The 22,818-nt window shown below is 38.7% G+C and overlaps 1 protein-coding gene across 2 annotated transcripts in view; it reads right to left on the minus strand.

Moving 5' to 3' along the window:
* Positions 1-22,818, minus strand: part of DNAJC1 (DnaJ heat shock protein family (Hsp40) member C1) — a 260,138-nt gene that overhangs the window by 93,575 nt on the left and 143,745 nt on the right. For both annotated transcript variants that reach the window (XM_069086286.1, XM_069086287.1), the window contains one exon: positions 17,990-18,156. In XM_069086286.1, coding sequence (XP_068942387.1) covers positions 17,990-18,156 — 167 coding nt within the window. The remainder of the gene's footprint in view (positions 1-17,989; positions 18,157-22,818) is intronic.

Below are 22,818 nucleotides of genomic sequence, written 5' to 3' on the forward strand. Positions count from 1 at the left end.
GGAGAACATTGTACACAGTGGAGTACAATAAAGAATTCTGAGAACTGTCTCAGGGAGGTGGGAGTGAGGGAGGAAAGGATAGAATTTGGAACTCAAAACTGAAAAAAAAACCTCAAATGTTAGAAATTGATTTTAACATGTAATTGGGAAAAAGATAACATTATTAAAAAAACAAAAGTTTCATCAAATTCTTCTGTGAATACATCAGAACCAGGATTTTTTCCCCTTTTGTACTTACTTTGCAATTCAATCTATTTCCTTTTCTGATAATGGGTTATTTAAGATCTTTATTTAGTCTTCTGATAGTTTAGATATTTTATGTTTTTGAAGGTATTCCTCTATTTCTTTCTATTTCTCACTTTTGTTAGCATGTAACTGCATAATATCTTCTGATTATTCTTTTTTTTTCTTCTGGTTTTGCTGTGATTTCACCTTGCTCATTTGCTATTTTATTGATTTGATTTTTTGTTCTCTTCTTTTTAATCCAATTAGTTAGGGTATTACCAATTTTTATTACTCTTGTCCAGGGAAAAGTTTTCTAAGTTTTTATTTATCATTTCTATGCTTTGGTTCCAATTTATCGATTTCTCATCTAATTTTAAGTATTTCCATTCTTGTCCTTATTTTAGGTTTATTTGTTGGCTTTTCTTTAATTTTAAAAAATACATATTGAGCTCATTAATCCTCTCTTTCTATTTTGTTAATGCATGTTTGTAAGGATATTATTTTCCCCCTGAAGACTGTGTTAGCTACATCTCAGAAATTTTGTCATGTTTCATCATTACCACTTTCTTTTATATATTTATGTCCTAGAATTTGTGGTCTTGGGATTTTTTTTTTCTGGAGTTGACCTGTGAATTCTTTCAATAAAGATTTTATTTTCTATGTTCAGGAAGTCTGGGTTTTTTTTTTTTTTATTGTTACCTGTATTACAGCATTAAGGTTTTTTGTCATATATTCTTCTGGGAGACCCATGGTCTTCAGGTTGTCTCTTCGCATCCTGTCTTTGAGGTCACTATGTTCTGCTTGCATAGAGATCACATTTTCTTTCAGTGTTGTTTTTTGCTTCTCTTCTCCTAGATTGTCCTTCACTTCCGTTTATTTATATTCCCAATCTATCACTGTCTGTTTCTGTTTGTTTGGTGAGACTTGCCATTGTTTTTGCTCTGTATGCCATAACTCGTGCCATCCTGGTACTGGCAGAGAACTGCCACCCTGCCACCAGTTCCCTTTCTGTTGTGGCCTGGATAAACTTCTTCTGCCTGAAGCTGAGGTCACCATGGCAATGGAAAGAGGGAGGGAAGACTGGGATTTGGGGGTCGGTTTTGTTGTTAGCCTGCCGTCAGGTCCTTGGGTCTGCTAGTGCAGCCTAGCTGTCCGTAGTATAGGACGTGGATGAGGGGTGCTAAGTGAGCTCAGGGTCAGTGAGCATCAGTTCATTTTTTTAGTCTTCTTTCGGATTTTGGGTGTCTTAGATAATGAAGAAAGGTGAAGTTGCCTTATGTTTGGTGCATAATTTCCGTTTTAGAGAGGTGTGAGGGATTGTGGGGAAACAGAGAAAATGTCTCCTCCATCTTGTTTCTCCCCTTACCTGGAAGTCTCTCCATTCGATTGTAAGGTTGTTGAAGGCACGGACTGTCTTTCATTTTTCTTTATTTGTGTATTCCCAGCACTTAGCACAGGGCCTGGCACACAGTAAGCACTTAATAGACATTTATTGATTGATTTACTTTTCTGCCTCTAAGTTCTATAAAGTCATCTAAGACTGGACAATCCTTTCTCTTTAAAGAGGAAACTAAGATCCATAAATATTAAGTGATTACTTAAGATCCTACAGACAGTGATAGGATGAGAACCAAAGTTTTTTTTACTCCAAAACCAGCACTACACCACACTGCACTAGTTCACTAGTGATTATAGGTGGAATAACAGCCGGGTAGAAGTGGCATTTAAAATCCTAAGGAAAGAAAAGGACCGAGCAAGGTAAAGAAAACAAGTAGTTTAACAAGGATTTATTTAAAGATCCTTGTGTGTGCCATCTTATACTGGGGTTATAATGGAATACACCTCACAGAAAGCCTTGATGTAAGAAGGAGTCTAAGAAAGTAAGCATTCTTCAAATATATCATTTTGTAGGCATATAAGCAAACTGTACCAGAATACAGAGAAGATCGAAAAGGTACCACAATTCCAAGTTAGAAAAACTCTGAATTTTAAAGTTGTATCTTTTCTTTCTGTTAAGAGGTGTTTTTTTTTAATGGTGAATGAACATTTAATTTAAAAAACCCTCAAAGAATATTTTAAATGTAGTAGGGGAGTTTATTATTTAAAGAGTTCTTTGATGACTTCTTTGAGAAAGTGAACAATTGCCCCATCCCTTAGTTTCTCTCTTTTGTAAATAATAATTTTTCCCATTTCTGTTTTTCTTTCACGTGGGATATACCTATACCTCTTTCTTTGAGTACCCCCCTGTATAGGTGCAAATTTATGCACTTAATGATAGCTCTTAGCACATAGTGCCCATCATAACAAATGCTTTCTTTATAACCTCTTTGTTACTGACAGCACATTATCAGGATAAATGATAATTTATTTATAATCCTAACAGTCATGGAATCCTGTGGACTTCACCTGTTACAAGTTTGATTCTGCCTAAGTTCAGCTTTAAATCCCAGCTCCTACGTAAAGCTTTACTCAAGGTCAAAGTTTAGTGACCAGAACTTGAACCCAGGCCTCTTCTAATGCAGTGCTCCTTCTACCACACTTCTAAGCACTAGCTTAGGACTTAGAATCTCCCTAAGAATCCAGGCAAAACAACTTATCTGTACCCCCCTTAGGCACCTGCCATGTATAGTTTTGTGGTACAGTTACGGTGTATGTAGCATGTCTTTGTAAATCCCCAAACTCCACAAAGGTAGAGAGTTTTCATATCTCTCCAGTACCTAATGCAGAATTCTGAACATAATAAATGTTTATTGGAAATCTCATTTAAAGGATCAGTCAAAATTCTACTCTTAATTCCAAATCCAAGATTACTAACACTGCTCTAGTCACCGGAAAAGCAAGTTCATGTATTCTTTTTCAGGTAGTTCATGTAGCAATGGCATAACCAATGTCACTGCTTGCCTTTGAAGCACCATTCCATCAGTAAGACCTTTAAATGAAGTGGGAATCATGCTGTATTTCTCTACATGAGCTTATATAGCATTCTGCAAGATCTTGTGGACTACTCATCTTTTTCACTAATTTCTTCTGTGATTTGGAAAAACTGAATTGCCCTAGTCCCAACACTCAGAAAAGCAAAAGCCTTTAAGTTAATGAAAAATTCTTAAAATTGATTTTTGGGGGCAGTTAGGTGGCAGAGTGGATAGAGCACTGGCCTTGGAGTCAGGAGAATCTGAGCTCAAATTTGGCCTCAGACACCTGACACTTCCTAGCTAGGTGACCCTAGGTAAGTCACTAAACCCTGACTGCCTTGCTGTCTGCCCCGCCCCCACCCCAAGAATGAGTTTTGATGTGTTAGGATCGAATATCATAAATTCATTGAAATTATAACAGAATTCAATAAAAATAAAATTAGTTACATGCTATGAATAAACATTACTGTTGCACAAAGACTAAGTTGTACAAAAAACTGAAAGGCAAAATTAGAACCCATTAAAAAAATCCAGGCCAGAATGAAGGATAACGAAGTAGTAACAAGACGATATAAAAATATTTTTTGGTTGTGTAAAGAGGGAGAGAAACAAATCAACTCAACAAACATTTATTACTTAGTTACAGTCTAGATACTAGAGCTCCAAAGAGAAAAGAGAAAACAGTCCCCTTTCTCAAGGAATTTATGTTATTCTGAAAGAATACATGTGCAAAAAAAAAAATGTGATGCAATCTGACAAACAATGGAGGAAGTTCAGCAAGGTTTCAAGCAAGAGGCCGTACCTCAGGTAAGCCTCAAAGGTAGATAAGGGTTATGGGAGGCAGGCATGGTTCAGCAGGAAGCGTGCTGGAGGAATGTGGGATGGTTTAGCCAAAGCACAGTGGTCGAAGAGGGAGTGCTGAGTTTGGGGACCAGCCAGAAGTCCAGGTTAGCTGGAATATAGTGTACATGAAGGGAAATAATGTGAAACAAGGTGGAAAGGGTAGGTCGGAGCTAGATGGGGAAGGGCCTAAAACACCAATTTAAGGAGTTTATAATTCATCCTAAAGACAATAGACAGCATTAAACATTTTTGAGAAGGGGAGTAAAATGACCTGTGCTTTGGGAAAATTATTTTAGCAACCAAGTGGAGAATGGATTAAAGGGAGAAGAGGTCACTGGCATGAAGACCAGTTAAGAGACTCTTTGTTAGAAATGATGAAGGCCTTAACTAGGGGGGGCAGCTGTGTGACTGGAGTAAAAAGGATGAATGTCATGAAAGTGGAATGAACAAGACTTGGTAACTGGTCAGAGGCAAGAATAGAAGACAATGCAGGGTTTTGAACCTCACTGACCAGAAGGATGATAGTGTCATAGAGAAAAACAGAAGTTTTATGTGGAGGGGGTACATTTAGGGGGCTGGATTACACTTACCAATTGGACATGATGAATTTGAGATGCCAATGGGTCATATATGTATGGATGCTGTGAGCAATTGTGATAAGGGATTAGGTTCAAGAAAGACATTTGGAAGTTACCTGAAAAGAGATGATAATTGATCCCAAAGAAGCTAATGAGATAATCCAGCAGAGTGAAGAAAGAGAGGATGACAGATCTGAATGGAGCCTCAGGGAACCCCACTGTCTGGACGGTATGAGTTCAGTGATGAACAAGCAAAGACAAAAGGAGAGATGGCACAGGTGGGAGGAGAACCAGGAGAGAAGTGTATCCTAGAAGTAGAGGAGAATGGAGGAGGCAGCCTAGGCACCCCACACCTACTGCAGCAAAAACCTAAAAATTGCACCAGGCTGAAAAACTATTAAGAAATCAAAAGGAAAACTAGAGTAAATAACTTATTCCACCAAAGAACTGCAGTATTCAGCCAGAAGCCCATCAGCAATAGTGAAGAGGGCTGAAGAGAAGTCAGCACCAGGTAGGCAACAAGTCAGCAGCCTTCCATCCTGACCGCAGATGAGCTACTGGGCTGTCCTTGGCAGCCAGACTGGAGGGCTCCTCTCAAAAGTCCCAGGCAAGTCACAAGCCCACAGTGGGGCCTTTCTAGAAGCCATCAGGTACTGTAGTGATCATATAGGCACTGTGTTTAGACTAGGAAGTCTCAGGTCCTTGGTCTCCAAAGTCTCTAACATTATGTTGCAAGATATTAGAGAGTCTGTGAAGATTCAGTGGAACCTAAAACCTATTATCATTCTTAGCTGAATATACTTCTGTAGGTGGAGGTAAGCAGAGGAGCCCAGGTAAAGACCAAGCAGAATCAACCACCCTACCAAAAATGCAGCAAGGGGTAGAGCCTGGTCCAGGCACAAAATGGTCCAAACCTGTATGTCGAAGCATTGGTAAGATACGGACAAAATGGAGAAGGATACTATATACAAAGTGTTTAAGTCTGGAGGTAAAAGGCAAAGTAGCCATGTAGCAAAAAGAGAATAAAACTAGTTATGATTTGTGACTTTAGGACATCTCCAAGATTTGTAATATTTGGTGTTGTGGTAGATAGAAATAAGCCCCAGGGTATGTACAGTGGTATACACTAGTACTGGGCGGACTGTGGACAAGAGAATTATTATTATTATTTGCTTTTTGGAGGGGGGGAGGCAGGGCAATTGGGTTTAAGTGACTTGCCCAAGGTCACATGTCTAGTAAGTGTTAAGTGTCTGAGGCAGGATTTGAACTCAGGTCCTCCTGACTCCAGGACTGGTGCTCTATTCACTGTGCCATCTAGCCACCCCTGACAAGAGAATTATTACTGAGATGTAGCAGAGAATTTGAATGTATCTGAGAAAAGCAGAGTATGTTTTTGTGGGATGATCAGTGTAAAAGAGCATGGAAAGCATGGAGGCCCTGGTGGATCTGCATGAAATAGACTGTGTATGAGGGAAGCAGTGTACATTCCTAATAGCTGGCACATGTGAGAGCACTAGGGAACCCCACTGATCCACATACAAGAGAATCAGGGTGGGTAGGGGTGGTGGCACATGCCTGTAATCACTATTTTGGGGGAAGATGAGGGTGATAGATCAATTGAGCTTGGGATTTCTTAGCTACAGTAGGCCTAAAGCTCAATAGGTGTCTTCCTGAAGTCTGGTCCCAATGTGATAAGCCCCTGAGAGGGGACCATTGAGTTGTCTAAGGAGGTACAAACCCACTCATAGGGGAGAGCAGGTCAAAACCTTCATGTGATGAGCAGCAGGATCAGGCCACTACATATCTACCCTAACTGACACAGGGAGACCTCAACTCCCTCCACCAATACTCCTCACCCAGCCCAAAAGTATTAGGATGTTAAGTTTGTGACCCCAGGGGAGACACTGGGATTTATTATGCATGGCATTTGTGTGTCGGGCATTGGAAGGACTCAGTATGATCACAGCACTGGAGAGTCACAAGGATCTCAGGCGGATTTTTGTCATGCATGACATTCACACTTGCTTTCTTTTCTTTTCTTTTTAGCTCTCCGTAGTAGCTGAATGGGGAGAGAACAAAGAAAGTGAGGGAGACAAATGGACATGTGACTGTGAATGGTGGCTGAGGTGCAGGCGGGTACACTGAGTAGACCAGTGTGACCAGAGGGCAGCAATCAGAACCGAGATGCACAGACTCTGGAGTGACCAGAGCATTTGTGCTTAATCCTCGAGGCATCGACTTTGGCAGGATAGAAAGCCAGAGATTTTTAAATCTGGGGGACTAGAAGAGTGGTACATACTGATGTCTTTGGATGAAACATATTAAAGTATTCTGTGGATCATGTTATCATGGGATGTATATATGTGTGTATATGTATATGTGTATGTATATGTATATATGCACACATGCGCATATGTATCAAGGAATGGGACAATAAGGAATTTATAGCCTGGTCAGCTTAACTTTAATGTCTGGGAATATCCCAGAATGGGTGACCAAACACGGTAAAAAATGGTAGGTAGCAACCATGGCATGGTGGAGAGCAAATGATGCCAGACCACTTACACTGAGCCAGTCCACATGACGCAACAGAAATGATCTGGATTTAACAAAAGCTTCTGGGTCCCAGTAGACTACAAGCTTGCTGAGGGTGAAGACAACATCATTTCCTGTCTATCTCCCACATCCAGCACAGTACCTTGAACACAATAAGCCCTTGACTGTTGTCTCACTGCACCACTGTCTTAATTAACAAGAAGTCAGGGACATGGAGTCCACACTATACTACAGAGAGGTTGCATTCCACAGTAGTTAATCATGAACTGATAACAACAGAGGGTCACATGATAATGAAAAGAATGTTGGTTTGAGGACAGAGACCTGCATTTATAACCCAGGTCTAAAGATTTACCAGCTGTGTCACCCTAGGCAAGTCACAGTAACCACTGTGAGCCTCAGTTTTCTAAAATGTAAAATGGGATAAAAATACTTGTACTACTTACTTCACAAGCATTATCAGGAAAACAAAAGCACTTTATGAACACCAAATCACTATATAGATGTGAATGAAATATTACCATCCCACAGGGGCCAGTCCTTGAACTAGTATTATTTATACGAATAGCTCTGATAATATAATATTTTAAACTATATCAAGGCTCTCAGGTAACACAAACCTGGAAGTTATAGACAAAATTATAAAACCATTATGTTAAATAAATGTACACTCAAAAATAAGATGAAATTTAATAGTGCCAAACATCAGCTGGTCCAGGGAAGGGCCAGAAGCATCTAGCTGACACAGTGGGAGAGTACCAGATATGCCGTCAGGAAGACCTGAGTCCAGTTCTTGCCTCAGCCACTCATGAGCTGCATCCCCCTGGGCAAGTCACTTAACTGCTGTCTGCCTGAGCTTTTGCCTCTCTAAAATAGGGGTAATCATGGCAATTACCTCCCAGAGTTGTTGTGAGGCTAAAATGAAATGATATTTATAAAGAGCTTTGTAAATCTTACAGTGTTATGTAAATGATAGTTTTTATTATTATTATTACTACACTGTCTGCTTTGTGGGCAAACATTTCCAATACCTGTACTGAACTATAGTTATCTACTTTAAAAAAATGCTTAGCACTTGAGCTCTATTGTTACTATTATCATTATAGTTATTATTACAAACACGGGATGGAAACAGACTATAAACTGCAAGGATCGCAGATAAAACTCAAGACTCCAACGTGTAGATCACAAACTGAACGTTAATCAGGACCATAGCACTGTTATTAAAAGTGTGTACAAGATATTGAAGTATACGGCTGAGAGTGGGACCTCTAAGGGTCAGGCAATCATTTTCCCTCTTGCTTGGCACTAATCAGTTCCTTATTGGATTGTTGTATTTGGATCTGGTTTCCGCATTATAAAAAGTATTGAGAGGGACCACAGAAGGGCAGCAAAAATGATTGAAAGGATGGCTGGCATCATTTAGCCTCGAGAACATAAGGGTAAAAGGTGACTTAACTGTCTTTAAGTACATGTGTGCTTATCATAAAGAGATACAGAATAGTTATTCTTCTTTTCCACAGAAGACTGGAAATGAGGAAAGAGACTAGATTTCAGCAATAGAGCATTCAGAGAGTCAGAAGAACAATCATTTGGACCAACAAAAGATCTGAAAACTGAAGAGGGCTTTAATAATTCTAAATAAATTTAATAAATTTAAATAATAATTTAATATCTAGAGACAATATGGGCAATGATTTTGTACTGGATTTTAAAAAATCTCTCAAACATTAATTGATAAATATTTACTGTATGCCGATTATGTGCCAGTTACTCAACATTAGCAAGGGGCTTGGTCTATAGAAGATGCCACACAACGTAAGACATGGTCATTGCCATCAAAGGGTATTCTGGCTAGCTGGGGAGGCAACACTAATACAAGAGAAACAATTGGACAATAAGCGTGACTGTAATAACTGTTAAAAGAGGAAGAGATCGGGGTGGTCTGGAATAACAAGGAAGCTATTGTAGATGAGGTAGGACTAGAGCTGGGTCATAACAAATGGGTAGGATTTGGATAATTAGAGGAAGAAGAGGAAGTATACTAAGCAAAATAAACATTTGGTGTTAAAGGAATGCAGGTGGGAATCAACATACTGCAAATGAAAGACAGTCTGACCAGAGTGATAGGTGCATTTTAAAGAGAGATAGACAATAAGGATGGACAGGTAAGGTTGGACTAGGTGCTAGAAGGCATTAAAAACTAAGCATGGGGCTCTAAATTTGACCTCGTAGGTAAAAAGTCTCACTGCAGGCTCTTGAGTAAGGTAGGGATAGAAAAATGGTTGTGTTTTGTTTTTTTTTTAAAGCAATCGGGGTTAAGTAACTTGCTCAAGGTTACACAGCCAGGTGTTTCTGGGTGGGTGCTAAGTATCCGAGCTCGGATTTGATCCCCAGGTCATCCCGACACTGGAGCCGGTGCTGTTACTCGCTGAGCCACCTGGCCGCCCCATAATGGTTGTGTTTTAAGACTGGTGTAATGTTTGTATCCAAGATCAATTAGAATCTGTAAAGATCAGAGTTAGGCATTGTTATTGCAGCAATAATTCAGATATAAGGTGATGAAAGTGAGAGTTAAAGTTATAAAACTGGGAATGACAAAGAAAGGGTGAATTTAGGGAACATTTCAAAGGAAGGAAAATGTGATAAAAGAGAAGAAGGAATCAAGGGTAATTCTAAATTTTTTTATCTTAAGAGACTTAAAGCATAGTGGATTCAATGCAACTCAACAAACATTTATTAAGTGACTACAACATACAGAGTACTATGTAGCACTACAGGCATAAATTAGGGAGGGGGGGTTAATTTAAGGGAAAAGAGGATAAGTCCAGTTTTGGACATGCTAAGATTGAGCTTATAGGATCATAAAGTTATAGTATTTTAAAGATGAAGGGAATTTGGAGATCATACAATCTATCTCTCATGATTTATAATTGAGGAAACTGAGGCTCACAAAGTATAAGGGCCCATAGTTACTTAGGGATAGAATTGGTATTAGAATGTAGGTCTCGACTCTATTTGGGTAGAGTGAGCTGATATAGAAGACCCAAATGAAGATATCTCATAGGGAGAGCTTATTTAGAATTCATATATGTCTTCCTGTCTCCTTCCCTCCTTCCCTCCTTCCTTCCTTCTTTCCTTCCTTCCTTCCTTCCTTCCTTCCTTCCTTCCTTCCTTCCTTCCTTCCTTCCTTCCTTCCTTCCTTCCTTCCTTCCTTCCTTCCAGCTTTTTGGAGGGTAGGGCAGTTGTGTTTAAGTGACTCGCCCAAGGTCACACAGCTAGTTTTGTGTTAAGTGTTTGAGGCTGCATTTGAACTCAGGTCCTTCTGACTCCAGGGCTGGTGCTCTATTCACTGTGCCACCTAGCTGCCTCTACGTCTTCTTTCAAAAGCATTTGGTGTCTATCGCAATTTAAACATGATACCAAGTAGTATGATTGGGAATAAAAATAGGCTTGGAAACAGTCTACATGAAGCAAAAAGGCGCCGTACATGACAGAACTCTGAGATTACCCCCAATCTACCTGGCATCTTGTTTGTACATGGTTTGTATAGTTGCACAGTCGTCTCTCCCATTAGATTGAGAGCTCCTTGAGAGCAGGGACTGGTTTTTGGCCTCCCTTTGTATCCCTACAGCTTAGCACAGTGCTTACTATAGTAAGCACCTAAAAATGCTTGTTGTCTTGAACTGATATTTACAGTTTCATATGCAAACTTCTTTCTTGTTCTTTTCTACATATTAAAATGCTTATTTTTGTTGAAAATTGTTGTTTGCAATAAAAGAATTTTTTAAAAGATGGTACTAGATATTTGAGATAAGTTGACTACTATAACCAGGTTATGAATTTGGCTTAAGTTTTTTTTTAATAGGTAAGAAAACACCAGAAGCATATTGTGCTATATAGCTTTCATTTTCTAACAAATTCTTCTGCATATATAATCTTCTTCCTGGAACTAAAGTCAAGCAGGAAGTTACTGGGTGGGTTATGCAATGGAAATTGGGTAACATAGCGGAAAGTATCTTTAATTGCAGGTTTACAAAAGATAGACAAAACTGTGTTCAAACAGATGATTATGTATCTAAAAAGGCTGAGAACATAACATTAAATCATAATTCAGCAAAGGTATTTCTGTAGGTGGCCAAGATAATACGATCCAGGTTCTTTGCTTTATCAAAACACACAGCTAGAACCTGAACAATCAAGGTGACTCATTACCCAAAGGATCTAATAAACTCTCAACTGTCAGACACTAAAAATGAACCCTTGAGAGAGTAAGTTCCTTGAGAACAGAGCCTGACAAAATCACGGAATTTCAGAGTTGGATGGGAAGTTATTGGTTATTGAATCCAAACATATCTGAAAAAGCATCTCCCTTTCACCAAACCCAACAAGTGGCCAAGGAGCTTTTGTCTGAAGACTTCCAACAAAGGGAAACCCAGCCTGTCTCCAAGCAGACCATATCATTTCTGGCTAACCCTGTTAAAAGTTTTCAATTAGATTAAACCTAAATTTGATCCTTTCTAGCGTTCTCTCTTTGTTCCAAGTTATGCCCTGTAGGGCTAAATAGAGCAAGTTTGTTCTTCCAAATGAGAGTCCTTCTAATAGCTGGACACAGCTATCATGTTCACCTGTCTTCTCTCCAGTCACAATAATTCTAACTCCTTTAATTGACCTTCATGTGGCTTGGATTCAAGCTCCTTTACCATTGTGGTTGCTTTCCTCTGGGTATTCACCATTCTGTCAGGATTTCCCCTAAACTGAAGCACCCAGAACACAATACTCTAGATGGATACAGAGCAGACCACTCTTCTTATTACTGCGGCCCACACTGACTTTCCCTTCTTAAACTCCTCCTCCTCCATATATGTTAATATTGTGCATTTGATCGTTTAATTAGTTTCTGACTTTTTTCACCTCTATCCCTTCTAACCTCCCCAGGTAAGGGAATATTAAGAAGCAAAGACATATACAATAGAGTCACTTCATATCATTAAAGAGGAAGAGGGGAGGAGAAAAGAGAGAAAAAAGAGAGTAGGAAGAAAAATTTAAAAACAGCAGGGGATTGATGGCTAGTCAATAACTACATGCTGATCTCTGAGTGAATTAGAGACTGGAGATCTGGTCATTGTGTCCTCAGTTGTTTCAGTCCCTCCTCATGGTTCTCACACTATAAATATTACTTATTGCTATTTCTGATTCTAGAAGATGCTCTACGTCATATTCATTTTGTGCAGGTTTCTTTGATACCTAAATAAAGGGATGGTCAGAGTTGGTTTTTCTGGCATTACTGGACAAACAGAAGACCCTAACTGTGTTCTCTGTGACTTCTTTGTGCCCCTTCAGACCTCATGGTGAAGCAGCAGTTGAAACAGTTATATAGTAGTATGATCAACTGCAAACATAATGATATTTACGTGTGAAGCCCTTAACTATTTTCCCCTAATTATCACTTTTCTTGCCACTCTTTGCCTGTTTTTATTTTCTTCTATTTGAGTAGAAATCTTGGTTACTTGTCTCCTTACCCACCATCCTGGGAAGCAACCTCTGGAGAAGCAGCCTTGCACCTGTTTCTACTAGTGTTCTGAGCCAGTGTGTCTTAAACTATGGGTTGTGACCCCATATGGTGTCATGAAGAATCCGTCAACAGCAAAAGGTTTCTGAAGCTGCAGTGACCAAAAATTAATTAAAAATCACATGTGCAATGAATCTAAGATGTTTCTGGAAGGGCTTGCTTGAACTTCATCGAGCAACTTCAATGAAGGCTTGGTTCTGAACAAAAAGCATGCACAATGTACTGTGTGTGTCCTCAAGTCATGCACTGGCAATGAATGCTGTGGAAATGTGAAATGGGGCTGTGAGGGGGAAAATGTTTAAGAAGCCCTGTTCTAAGCCACAGCTGCTGATGACCCAGAAAATAAAGTCCTTGCCTCCAAAGTCCTTGACACTGCCAAATGGTTCAGCATCAGAAACAGACAGGGTCTTATCAGCAGAAGTGACATTAGAGAAAATGCAACCCCACCAACTTTGCTGCCACCCCCACAGACCACGGGCTGTCTCTGTGTGACTTGTGGCTGAAGCCTTCCACATGTACTGTTTCCCTATTAGAGTGAGAGCACCCTGAGAGCAGGACTGTCTTTCTATTTGATTCCTAGTGTTTATCAGTGTTTTGCACAAAATAAATGCTTAATAAATGTTTTACTCATTCATTTGCTCATTCATTCAAAGGCTTAGCTTGATGGAGTGGGGAAAAATCCCCCCAACATTTATGGGTAATTGTTTCCATAGCAACTATCTCAAATTCAACTGCTCTCTGATACAGATGGCCTCCTTTAAAAAAAAGAAACAACCAACCAACCAAATCCCCTTTCCAGCTACAAAGGTTTAAAGATATTGTGCTGTATTGACTTTATGGTCAATTTAAAGGATTTAAAGGGTAATTGTACTATACTCAATTTTCACCTTATGGGATATATATGGAGACACTCCATTGAATGTACTGATTTCCCCTACAGGACCTAACACTGCTGAGTACATAATAGGCAGTGAAAAAAAATTACGATTAATTAATCACTTTGGAGGAAACCATTTCAGTAGAATTGTGGGGTAAAAGCCAAACTGCAATGAGTTAAAGAAGCAGGGGAGGAAGGAGGAGAAATAGGTGAACAGCTTTGGGGCAGAAGAAAGGAGAATTTGGCCAGCACCTAGAAGGGATGGCATAATCAAGAAAATTCTTTAAAGTAAACCTGAGAAGTTCACAGGGGAAGCAGACTTGAAGACAAACAAGGGAGAGGGTAATTGGGAGCAGAACCCTGACCTAAAAGGGAAAGGGGAGGTGAAAGCTGTTGAAATAGTCCAGGTGAGATGAGGAGTACCTCAGCTGGGCTGGTGGATGGAGGAACAGAGAGAAGGGGAAAGATGTGAGAAATGTTGTAGAAATGACAAAATGTGGTAAATGAATGTACATGTGAGGAAAGTGAACAGAAATGTCGCTCTGGGAATCATCATTGGAGAAATGACAAATTAAACCTATGGGAGTTGATGAAGTCACCAAGAAAGGAAGCATAGACGGAGAAGAGAACAAGGGTCAAGGACCGAGAATGGGACCACATCAACTAGCTATTAAATCTAAAATTATACTATTTATAATCTTAGGAAGGTTCAAGATCTGCAGGAAAAAGGCATCCCTACATCACCTTCCTTATCACTCCTAGACCTAGGATTTTCTGGATTCTAAGATTCTAGAGTTAAATTCAGTCTAACTTTGTTGATACCCCAAGCAGCGACCCTTGGCCCCAAGAACAGAAGCAAGACTGAGACAAGAACAGAAGAAGTAGAATGACTTCTGGCTTTGGTTTTCTAGTAATAAAGTGTTTCAAGAACTGGGGAAGGGTATAATGGAAGGGTTTACATTAACAGAGTCTGCACAGTTTTGGTTATTACCAGAATATGTAGACTTAAACATGACCTGATATAGGGCTTTAATCTACTAAAAAAAACCCAACAGTTATGAATAACTATTTTGGAAGGATAGGACTAAAATGATAGAAGGAATCAAAACTCCAAAAACTTCTTGCATCATCAGTCTATTAATCCAGTTGAAAAACCATCAACCTTTGAAATGAACCTTTAAAAATCTATAATTTTTATTTATCTTCTGGGCCACAAAGGCTGATTAGTTTCCTGAGAAGCAAAAATAAATAAAAGCAAACATAGTAATTCAATAACTGGTTTGAATTTCACCCATGAGTTTACCTTTCAGTTGAAAACATTTTTTTTTCTGGAGGAGCTCTGAGCTAGTACAATGTCTTTGGAGAAACATTTGACAATATACAAAGAGAATTATGAACTTGCTCATGTTTTTGACCCAATGATTTTACTACTAGGACCATTTCCTAAGGATGGCAACCCTTCCCAAAGAACACATCGTAGAAAATTGCCAAAGTACAGGTGTGACTATATCATATCTCTGCTCAATAAACTCCAATATATCCCTATAACTTTGGAGAATAAAGTATAACCTTCTCTGTTTGGCGTTTAGAGTCCCTCAAAGCTTGGCTCCTAGGGCAGCTTAGTGGTGTAGTGGATAGAGCATCATGCCTGGAATTAGGAAGACCTGAGTTCAAATCCAGCCTCAGACACTTACTAGCTGTGTGACACTAGGCAAGTCACAACTCTGTTTGCCTCAGTTTCCTCATCTGTAAAATGAGCTGCTTGAGAAGGAACTGGCAAACCACTTGAGTGTCTTTGCCAAGAAAACCCCAAATACATTAATGAAGAGTCGACCATGACTGAAACGACTGAACAACAAAAAACATGTCTTCACCTGACTTTTCTGGGCTCACTGCTGTCCTTTCACACATTCTGCTGTTCTGTCAGACTGGCCTTTGTGCTGCTTTCCACAGGATGCTGCATGTTCCATCTCAGCTCTTCCCTATTCCTAAAAGAATCTCCTCCTCTTACAAGTTCTAGTTTCCTTCAAAGCTTGGCTCAAGAGTTACGTTCTATATGAAGCATTCACTATAAAATTTGAATATCCTTATATCTGTACATGGTGTCTTCCAAGACATGCATAGGTTCCTTTCAGGTAGGGACAATTTTAGTTTTGTCTCTGAATTTCTAGCATCCAGCACAAGCTGCTGTTTAGTTGTTTTCAGTTGTTTCTGACCCTTTGTGACCTCGTATGGGTTGGTTTTTTTTTTTTTTTGGCAATAGCAGGTGCTTCAGTAGTATTTGCTGACAACAACAATAAGAATAGCATTTATATGGTACTTCAAGGTCAGCAAAGCACACAATTTACGTTAGCTCATTTGATATTCATAACAACCTTGTGAGGTAGGTGCTATGATCATTCCCGTTTCATAGGTGAGGAAACTGAGGGACTGAGAAGTTCAATCACACAGAAAGTAAGGATCTGAGGTAGGGTTTAATTCAGGTCTTCTTTTATGGATTAATGAATCTCTGATGTCATCCACAGGAGACCTCTCTCCACTAATGTAGACAATAGCTGGGCCTTTTCATTTTAGGTGATCCTTGTTTGTGTTTTCCCATGAATCTCCCAAAGAGCACCCACTCAACACCACGAAAGCCTTCTTCTGGCTCTTTTGAGATCTGTACCTCTGGTTTACTTTATTTTTGCTAGTTGTGTATTAACTCATTTATTATGGGAAAAAGATCTCACATGAACAGAACCTGAAGTTACATCAACATATGTAGATGTACATTTAACATATGTAATCTAGAAACTATGGTTCCTAGCACTGTGTGTTTCTCTCTCTCTTTTTGGCCCTTCCACAACCAATGCTGTCACAGAAGAAGGGGCCACACAAAACAGACTGGCTTTTTTGTATTTGCATCTCTTTCATAGGTAGCCATGGCCAAAGACTGCATTCCTTAGTGGACAGTCTTTTGGTGATGTGCTGTTCTGCAGATAGGCAAATTAGACCCTAGAAAGCTGACAGAGATAATCACCAATATACCATACAAAACATTTGTTCAACATGGCAGACACAGCCAAAGCTTGTAATCTGCTCGCATGGCCTTCAAAAAACCAGTTTACTTCTATTCCACAAGGCACTACAGAATGTTATTAAAAGGGAGGAAAAGACCTATTTGTACAAAATTATTTAATGTCACTTTATTTGTAACAATAGGAAATAACGGGTGGCTAGGTGGTGCAGTGAATAGAGTGCTGGCCCTAGAGTCAGGAGAACCTGAGTTCAAATCCACTCAGACACTTAACACTTACTAGTTGTGCAACCTTGGGCAAATCACTTAACCCCATGCCCTGCATCCCCTCCTCCAAAAAGCAAAAACCAAAAAGTAACCCAAAACAATAAAACCCCAATAGGAAATAACTCGAAGAGGCACTGGACCTGTAAATTTACTGATGTAGAGAAAATTCTCTCTAATAATACAGGTTGGCACCTTCTCTGCAACTTAAAGTCTTAGAAAGTTGCGTAGAATAGGGAGAAGAGTAAGGGTCTTGCCCAGGCTTATACAACCAGAATGTGGAAGATGCCAACTTTAGCCTAAGTCATCTGGCTTCAAGATGAGTCCTCTAGCCATGATTCCATGTGATTTGTCAAATTATACATTCAACTATTGAAATATGGCTGAATAGGTTATAGAATATTAATGTAATAGAATATTATCAATTCATAAAATAATAAATAGGAAAATAAAGTGAAATATTAGAATGCTTGTAGGAAGGGATATAGAGTAAAAAAAGGTGAAATTAGGGTAAAAACAAAAAAAATAAGGTAAAAGCAAAAAACAACAGAAACAAAACTTTATAAGAACATGGACTAAAAAACATCAGGGGATAATGAGCCAACAAAATTGTTAATGTGACTGTTAAATTTTTGTAATGTCTATAGCTTGAAGTTGGAGGTTTCATTGGGGATTTTATAATTTTCTTTACTTGTTCATTGTTATATGTTCAATTTTTATTAAATTTATAATAAAATATTTAAACAAAAAATACCACCATTTTCCCCAATCTTTAGGCAGAGAAAGTTTGATAACTAACAATATTCTCACTGATTCAGGAAAAAATGTCAAACATTTTTTACATATTATATGTACAATTTAATTATATTTTTGCTTTAAATAACGTTATTGATGTTTCTTTAAAGGTCTAAATTTCTTTTTAAACTTCATCATGAAAATTTCCTTTGTCTTTTTTTCTTTGTTTACCGATCTAGTCTAAATAATCTATCTGATAATGATGAAAATAAAGTGCCTGTGAAAATGATACTTTTTCAATAATTTGAATTGATCTGATAATTTTCAAAATGGTTCACTGTCATTAAGCCTACTAGCTGACAGCTCTATACTAATTTATACTAATTATTGTTGTCTTAAATGTTCATTTACCTTCTTTTTTTGTGTTTTGTTCCGATTCTCTAACCAATCATCCATTTGTTCTTCAATTTCTTCTATAGAAGTTCCGTGATCATAAGAAGGTTTATATGTACTGGGTTCCAAAGATGTATACATGGGAAATTCTGGCTTTGTTTTTTTAACTTTAGATTTCTTTTCCTCTACAAAAAAGAAAAAACATATCATTAAAGTTTTTCAAAAATAAGAATCATTTCTAACACTCTATTCTTAGGTTGTATCTAGTAAGCATATCTAGGTAGTCTACTTCAAAGAAAATTGTTTTACTACATTCAGAACAATTTTATTTTTCATTTATTATTACTTTGCATAAATAAATTCATAGGAGAGGGAGCAGCTAGGTGGCGCAGTAAGTAAAACGCTGGCCTGGAGTCGGGAGGATCTGAGTTCGGTTCCGGCCTCAGACACTTAACACCCACACAAAAAAACTAGCTGTGTAACCTTGGGCAAGTTACTTAACCCCAATTGTCCTCTAAAAGGCAAGAAAAAAAAAGAATAAATAAATTCATAGGAGAAAAGATCATATAGTTATTATTATAGAAAGAAGACAATTTGTAGAGTGTTTTGAATTTTTGAAACATTTCTCTTCATTATCTTTCAACATTACTTTAATATACATAGGACAGGGGGCAGAACCAAGATAGCAGCATAGAAGTAGGAAAACTCCCTGCACTTGCCCCATAACCACCTCAAATACCTATAAAAAATGACTCTAAACAAACTTAAGAGCTACAGAACCCACAAAGTGACAGAAAGAAACCTACCGCTGAAGGCAGCCTGTCAGGTGGACAGGAAGGGTACACGGCAGCATTCTGGGAGCAGAGCCCAGCCCTGCAAGAGCCTGCAGATTTAGCCTCAGGGAGGCCACAACCCTAGAGCAGATTTCTGGAGAGCGGATTACCAGCAGCTGTAGTGGTTTCCAGATTTGTCAACCCATAAATGCCAAAGACAAAGTAAGAGGTCAGTGGACTTTGGGAACAGGGGGTCCTGGAGTGTGGTCCGGCCTCTGCCCCCAGAGGGAGAAGCAGCTGAGGTGGCCGCGTGGCTGCTTCAGAGCTCCTGGCCTGCAGATTGTAGGGGAACCAAGCACCAGTCTGAGGGGTAATCACTCTTGCTTTAACCTGCTTGGATCTGGATTGCAGTCTAGGGTGGAGGTCCAGGGGTGTGTGACCAGGTGACAGAGCCAGTGGAGGGAGAGGGCATCCAACTAATAGCTCCAGCAGCTGTGAAAACCCCAGAGATTTGGGACAAAGCTCTCCTCTCTGGAAACAGAGTTCTACTGTGACAAAAACCTCAAAAGTCAAGTAATTGAATAGCAATATGAGGAAGCAAAGCAAGCACAGCAGTCAAACCTTAGATTCTTATTTGGGAACAAAAAGGATCAAAGCATGGAACAGGAGGAAGACAACAAAGTCAGAACTCCTATACCAAAAGCTTCTAAGCAAAATATGAACTGGTTATAGGACATACAGGAGCTAAAGGAGGATTTTGAAAACCAAATAAGAGAAGTGGAGGGAAAATTGGGAAGAGAAATGAGAATGATAGAAGAAAATCATGAAAACAGTGTCAACAACCTGACTGAAAAAAATAACACCTTAAAAGATAGACTAACTCAAATGGCAAAAGAGGCTCAAAAAGCCAATGAGGAAAAGAGTGCCTTAAAAAGCCAAATTTGCCAGATGGAAAAAGAATCTCAAAAGCTCACTGAAGAGAATCATTGCTTCACAATTAGATTGGAGCAAATGGAAGCTAGTGACTTTATGAGAAATCAAGATACTATTAAACAGATCCAAACAAATGAAAGAATAAAAGGCAATGTGAAATATCTCCTTGGAAACACCACTGACCTGGAAAACAGATCCAGGAGAGACAATTTTGAAATTATTGGACTACCTGAAAGCCATGATCAAAAGAAGCACCTAGAAATCATCCTTCAAGAAATTCTCAAGGAAAATTGCCCTGATATTTTAGAACCAGAGGGCAAAATAAAGGTTGAAAGAATCCACCAATCACCTCCTGAAAAAGATCCCAAAAAGAAAACTCCTAGGAATATTATAGCCAGGTTCCAGAATTCCCAGATCAAGGAGAAAATATTACAAGCATCCAAGAAGAAACAATTTGAATATTGTGGAAGCACAATCAGGGTAACTCAGGATCTGGCAACTTCTACCTTGAGGGGTTGAAGGGCTTGGAATATGATATTCCAGAGGTCAAAGGAGTTGGGATTAAAACCAAGAATTACCTACCCAGCAAAACTGAGTATCATGTTTCAGGGGAAAATATGGTCATTCAATGAAATAGGGGACTTTCAAGCATTCTTGATGAAAACACCAGAGTTGAATAGAAAATTTGACATTCAGCTACAAGAAGCAAGAGAAGCATGAGAAGGTAAACAGGGAAAAGAAATCATAAGGAACTTATCAAAGTTGAACTATTTACATTCCTACATGGAAAAACGATAACTGTAACTTATGAAACTTTTCTCAGTATGAGAATAGTTGAAGAGAATATAAATATATATATATGTATACATACATATATATGTCTATATAGGAGGGTATATGGGCATATGAATACATATGTGAGTGTGTGTATATGTATATGTACAGGTATACACAGACAGAGGGCACAGGACCAATTGACTAGCAAGGGATGATACTTAAAAGGTGAAATTCAGAGGAAAGGGAGGAATATAATGAGAGGAGATGGGGAAAGATAGAATGGGGTAAATTATCTCATATAGAAGAGGCAAGGAAAAACTGTTACAATGGAGGGGAAGAAAAGGAAGGCAAAAGGGAAGTAATTAACTTTACTCTCACTGAATTTGGCTTAGGGAGGGAATGACATACACACTAAATAAGGTATTTCACCCTACAGGAGAGTAGGGGGGGAAGGGCATGAGAGGGGGAATGATGGAAGGGAGGGCAGGTTGGGGAGGAGGGAAGTTAGAAGCACCCACTTTTGAAAACGGACAGGGTCAAAGTAGAGAATAGAACAAGTGGGGGGTAGAATATGATGGAGGGAAATATAGTCAGTTTTTCACAATATATCCACCATGGAAATGTTTTGTGTAGCTACACATGTACAACATATATTGAATTGCCTATCTTCCCAGTAAGGGTGAGTGATGAGGGAGGAAGGGAAAGAATCTGGAATTCAAAATTTTAAAATCAAATGTTTAAAAAAATTATCATTATTTCTTTTTACATGCAACTGGGAAATGAGATATACATGCCCTGGGGTAGAGAGATCTATCTTTCCCTACTGGAAAGTCAGAGGGGGAATGGGAGAGGATATAGATGGGAGCAGATTGGGGGAGGGGGTATGCAGTTGGATCGCTGTTTGGGGGTGGTGGGTAGGGGAAAGACAAGGAGAAAATTTGTAACTCAAAATCTTGTGGAAATGAATGACGTAAATTAAAATTAACATAAAATTTAATTTTAAAAAGTATAATATAAAAAAAGATATACAGGATAGGTAGCAATATTTCTTTTTTAACAAGGTGCAATCATGGGTCTCAATGTGTGAAAGGACTTATTAAAAATGCAAAAGTTAGTGGCAGGACTTTAGGACAATATGTTTCTCTGAACAGAGGTAGGCAGCCCAGCTTCTATAATCCAATGGAAAAGTATATTAAATAGCTCCATCCACCCTAGAATTACATAGAAATGTGTTTGCTAGAAGTTAGTCCACTGACAGTAGGAAAAGGCCTGCTAGAAAAGTAAGCACCAGCGCAGACAATCAAGACAGAACCTTCCCTATGTAGCCAGAGACTAGAGAGAGATACCTGCAAGGTCCTGCATCCACAGGCAGTAAGAGCAGATAGCTCCTAAGAGAACCCTACAGGGTCATTGGATGACAGAAATAAACAGGACCAGTTCAGACATAGTGAAGGCCAGTGATTGGGGCAGTCCAGGTCCAGGTACTCCAAAAGTCACTTTCACTCTATCCTGCAGCGCTATAGACAGCCTTATACATTTGTCCTGAAACTCAAAATTTCAGGGTGTCCTAAAATCCAATCTAGAAGGCATAACTTCACAATTTCAAGAAAAACTTGGAGAAAAAAAATGGAGTTTATACAAGGGTTACATGAATAACTTGAATAAATTAAGCAAGAGATTAAAAAAAAATTAAATAAAGGCTCTGGAGGAAAGAATTAGAGGGAGAATAAGTAGCTGAGAACAGAAAGTGGCAAGCATTACCAAATAATGAACTCTCTAAAAAAAAAACAAAGCTATCAAGTGAAAATGACTCCATAAGATAGCATGAAATGTTAGAATAAAACTAAAAGACTAAAAAAATAGAAGAAAATGAAAGATATCTACTACCAAAAACAAGTGACTTGGAAAATAGGTCAAAGATAACTTAAGAATTATTGGTTCTATGAAAACAATACTTAAAAACAAAAGCCTGCACACTATATTTCGAGAAATTATAGATCAAAACTGTCTAGATCTATTAGAATCAGTTGTCAAGGTAAAGATACAAGAATCTACCAATCACCTCCTAAAAGACATCCCAAAAGGAAAATTTCCAGGAGTATCAAAATAAAAACTCAATACTTCTATACCAAATAAAAAAAAAATATTGTGAACCTCCAGAAACCAGGGTTAGGATTACACAAGACCTGGCAGCTTCTACTACAAATAGGAGATGAGCTTGGAATACAATATTCCTAAAGGCAAAAACAGTCTTACAACTAAGATATTTATACAAAGATGTTAAATGGTACTAAGAAATAGGTATTCTCCTTAGATTTCCATTAATTAATTACCAAAGGTCTATTTTGGCTAGTTTTCTTTTCT

This window comes from Petaurus breviceps, unplaced genomic scaffold, assembly GCF_028583685.1.
Source record: "Petaurus breviceps papuanus isolate PSGF00001 unplaced genomic scaffold, PetGlider_PUasm1.0 178, whole genome shotgun sequence".
Classification (NCBI taxonomy): domain Eukaryota; kingdom Metazoa; phylum Chordata; class Mammalia; order Diprotodontia; family Petauridae; genus Petaurus; species Petaurus breviceps.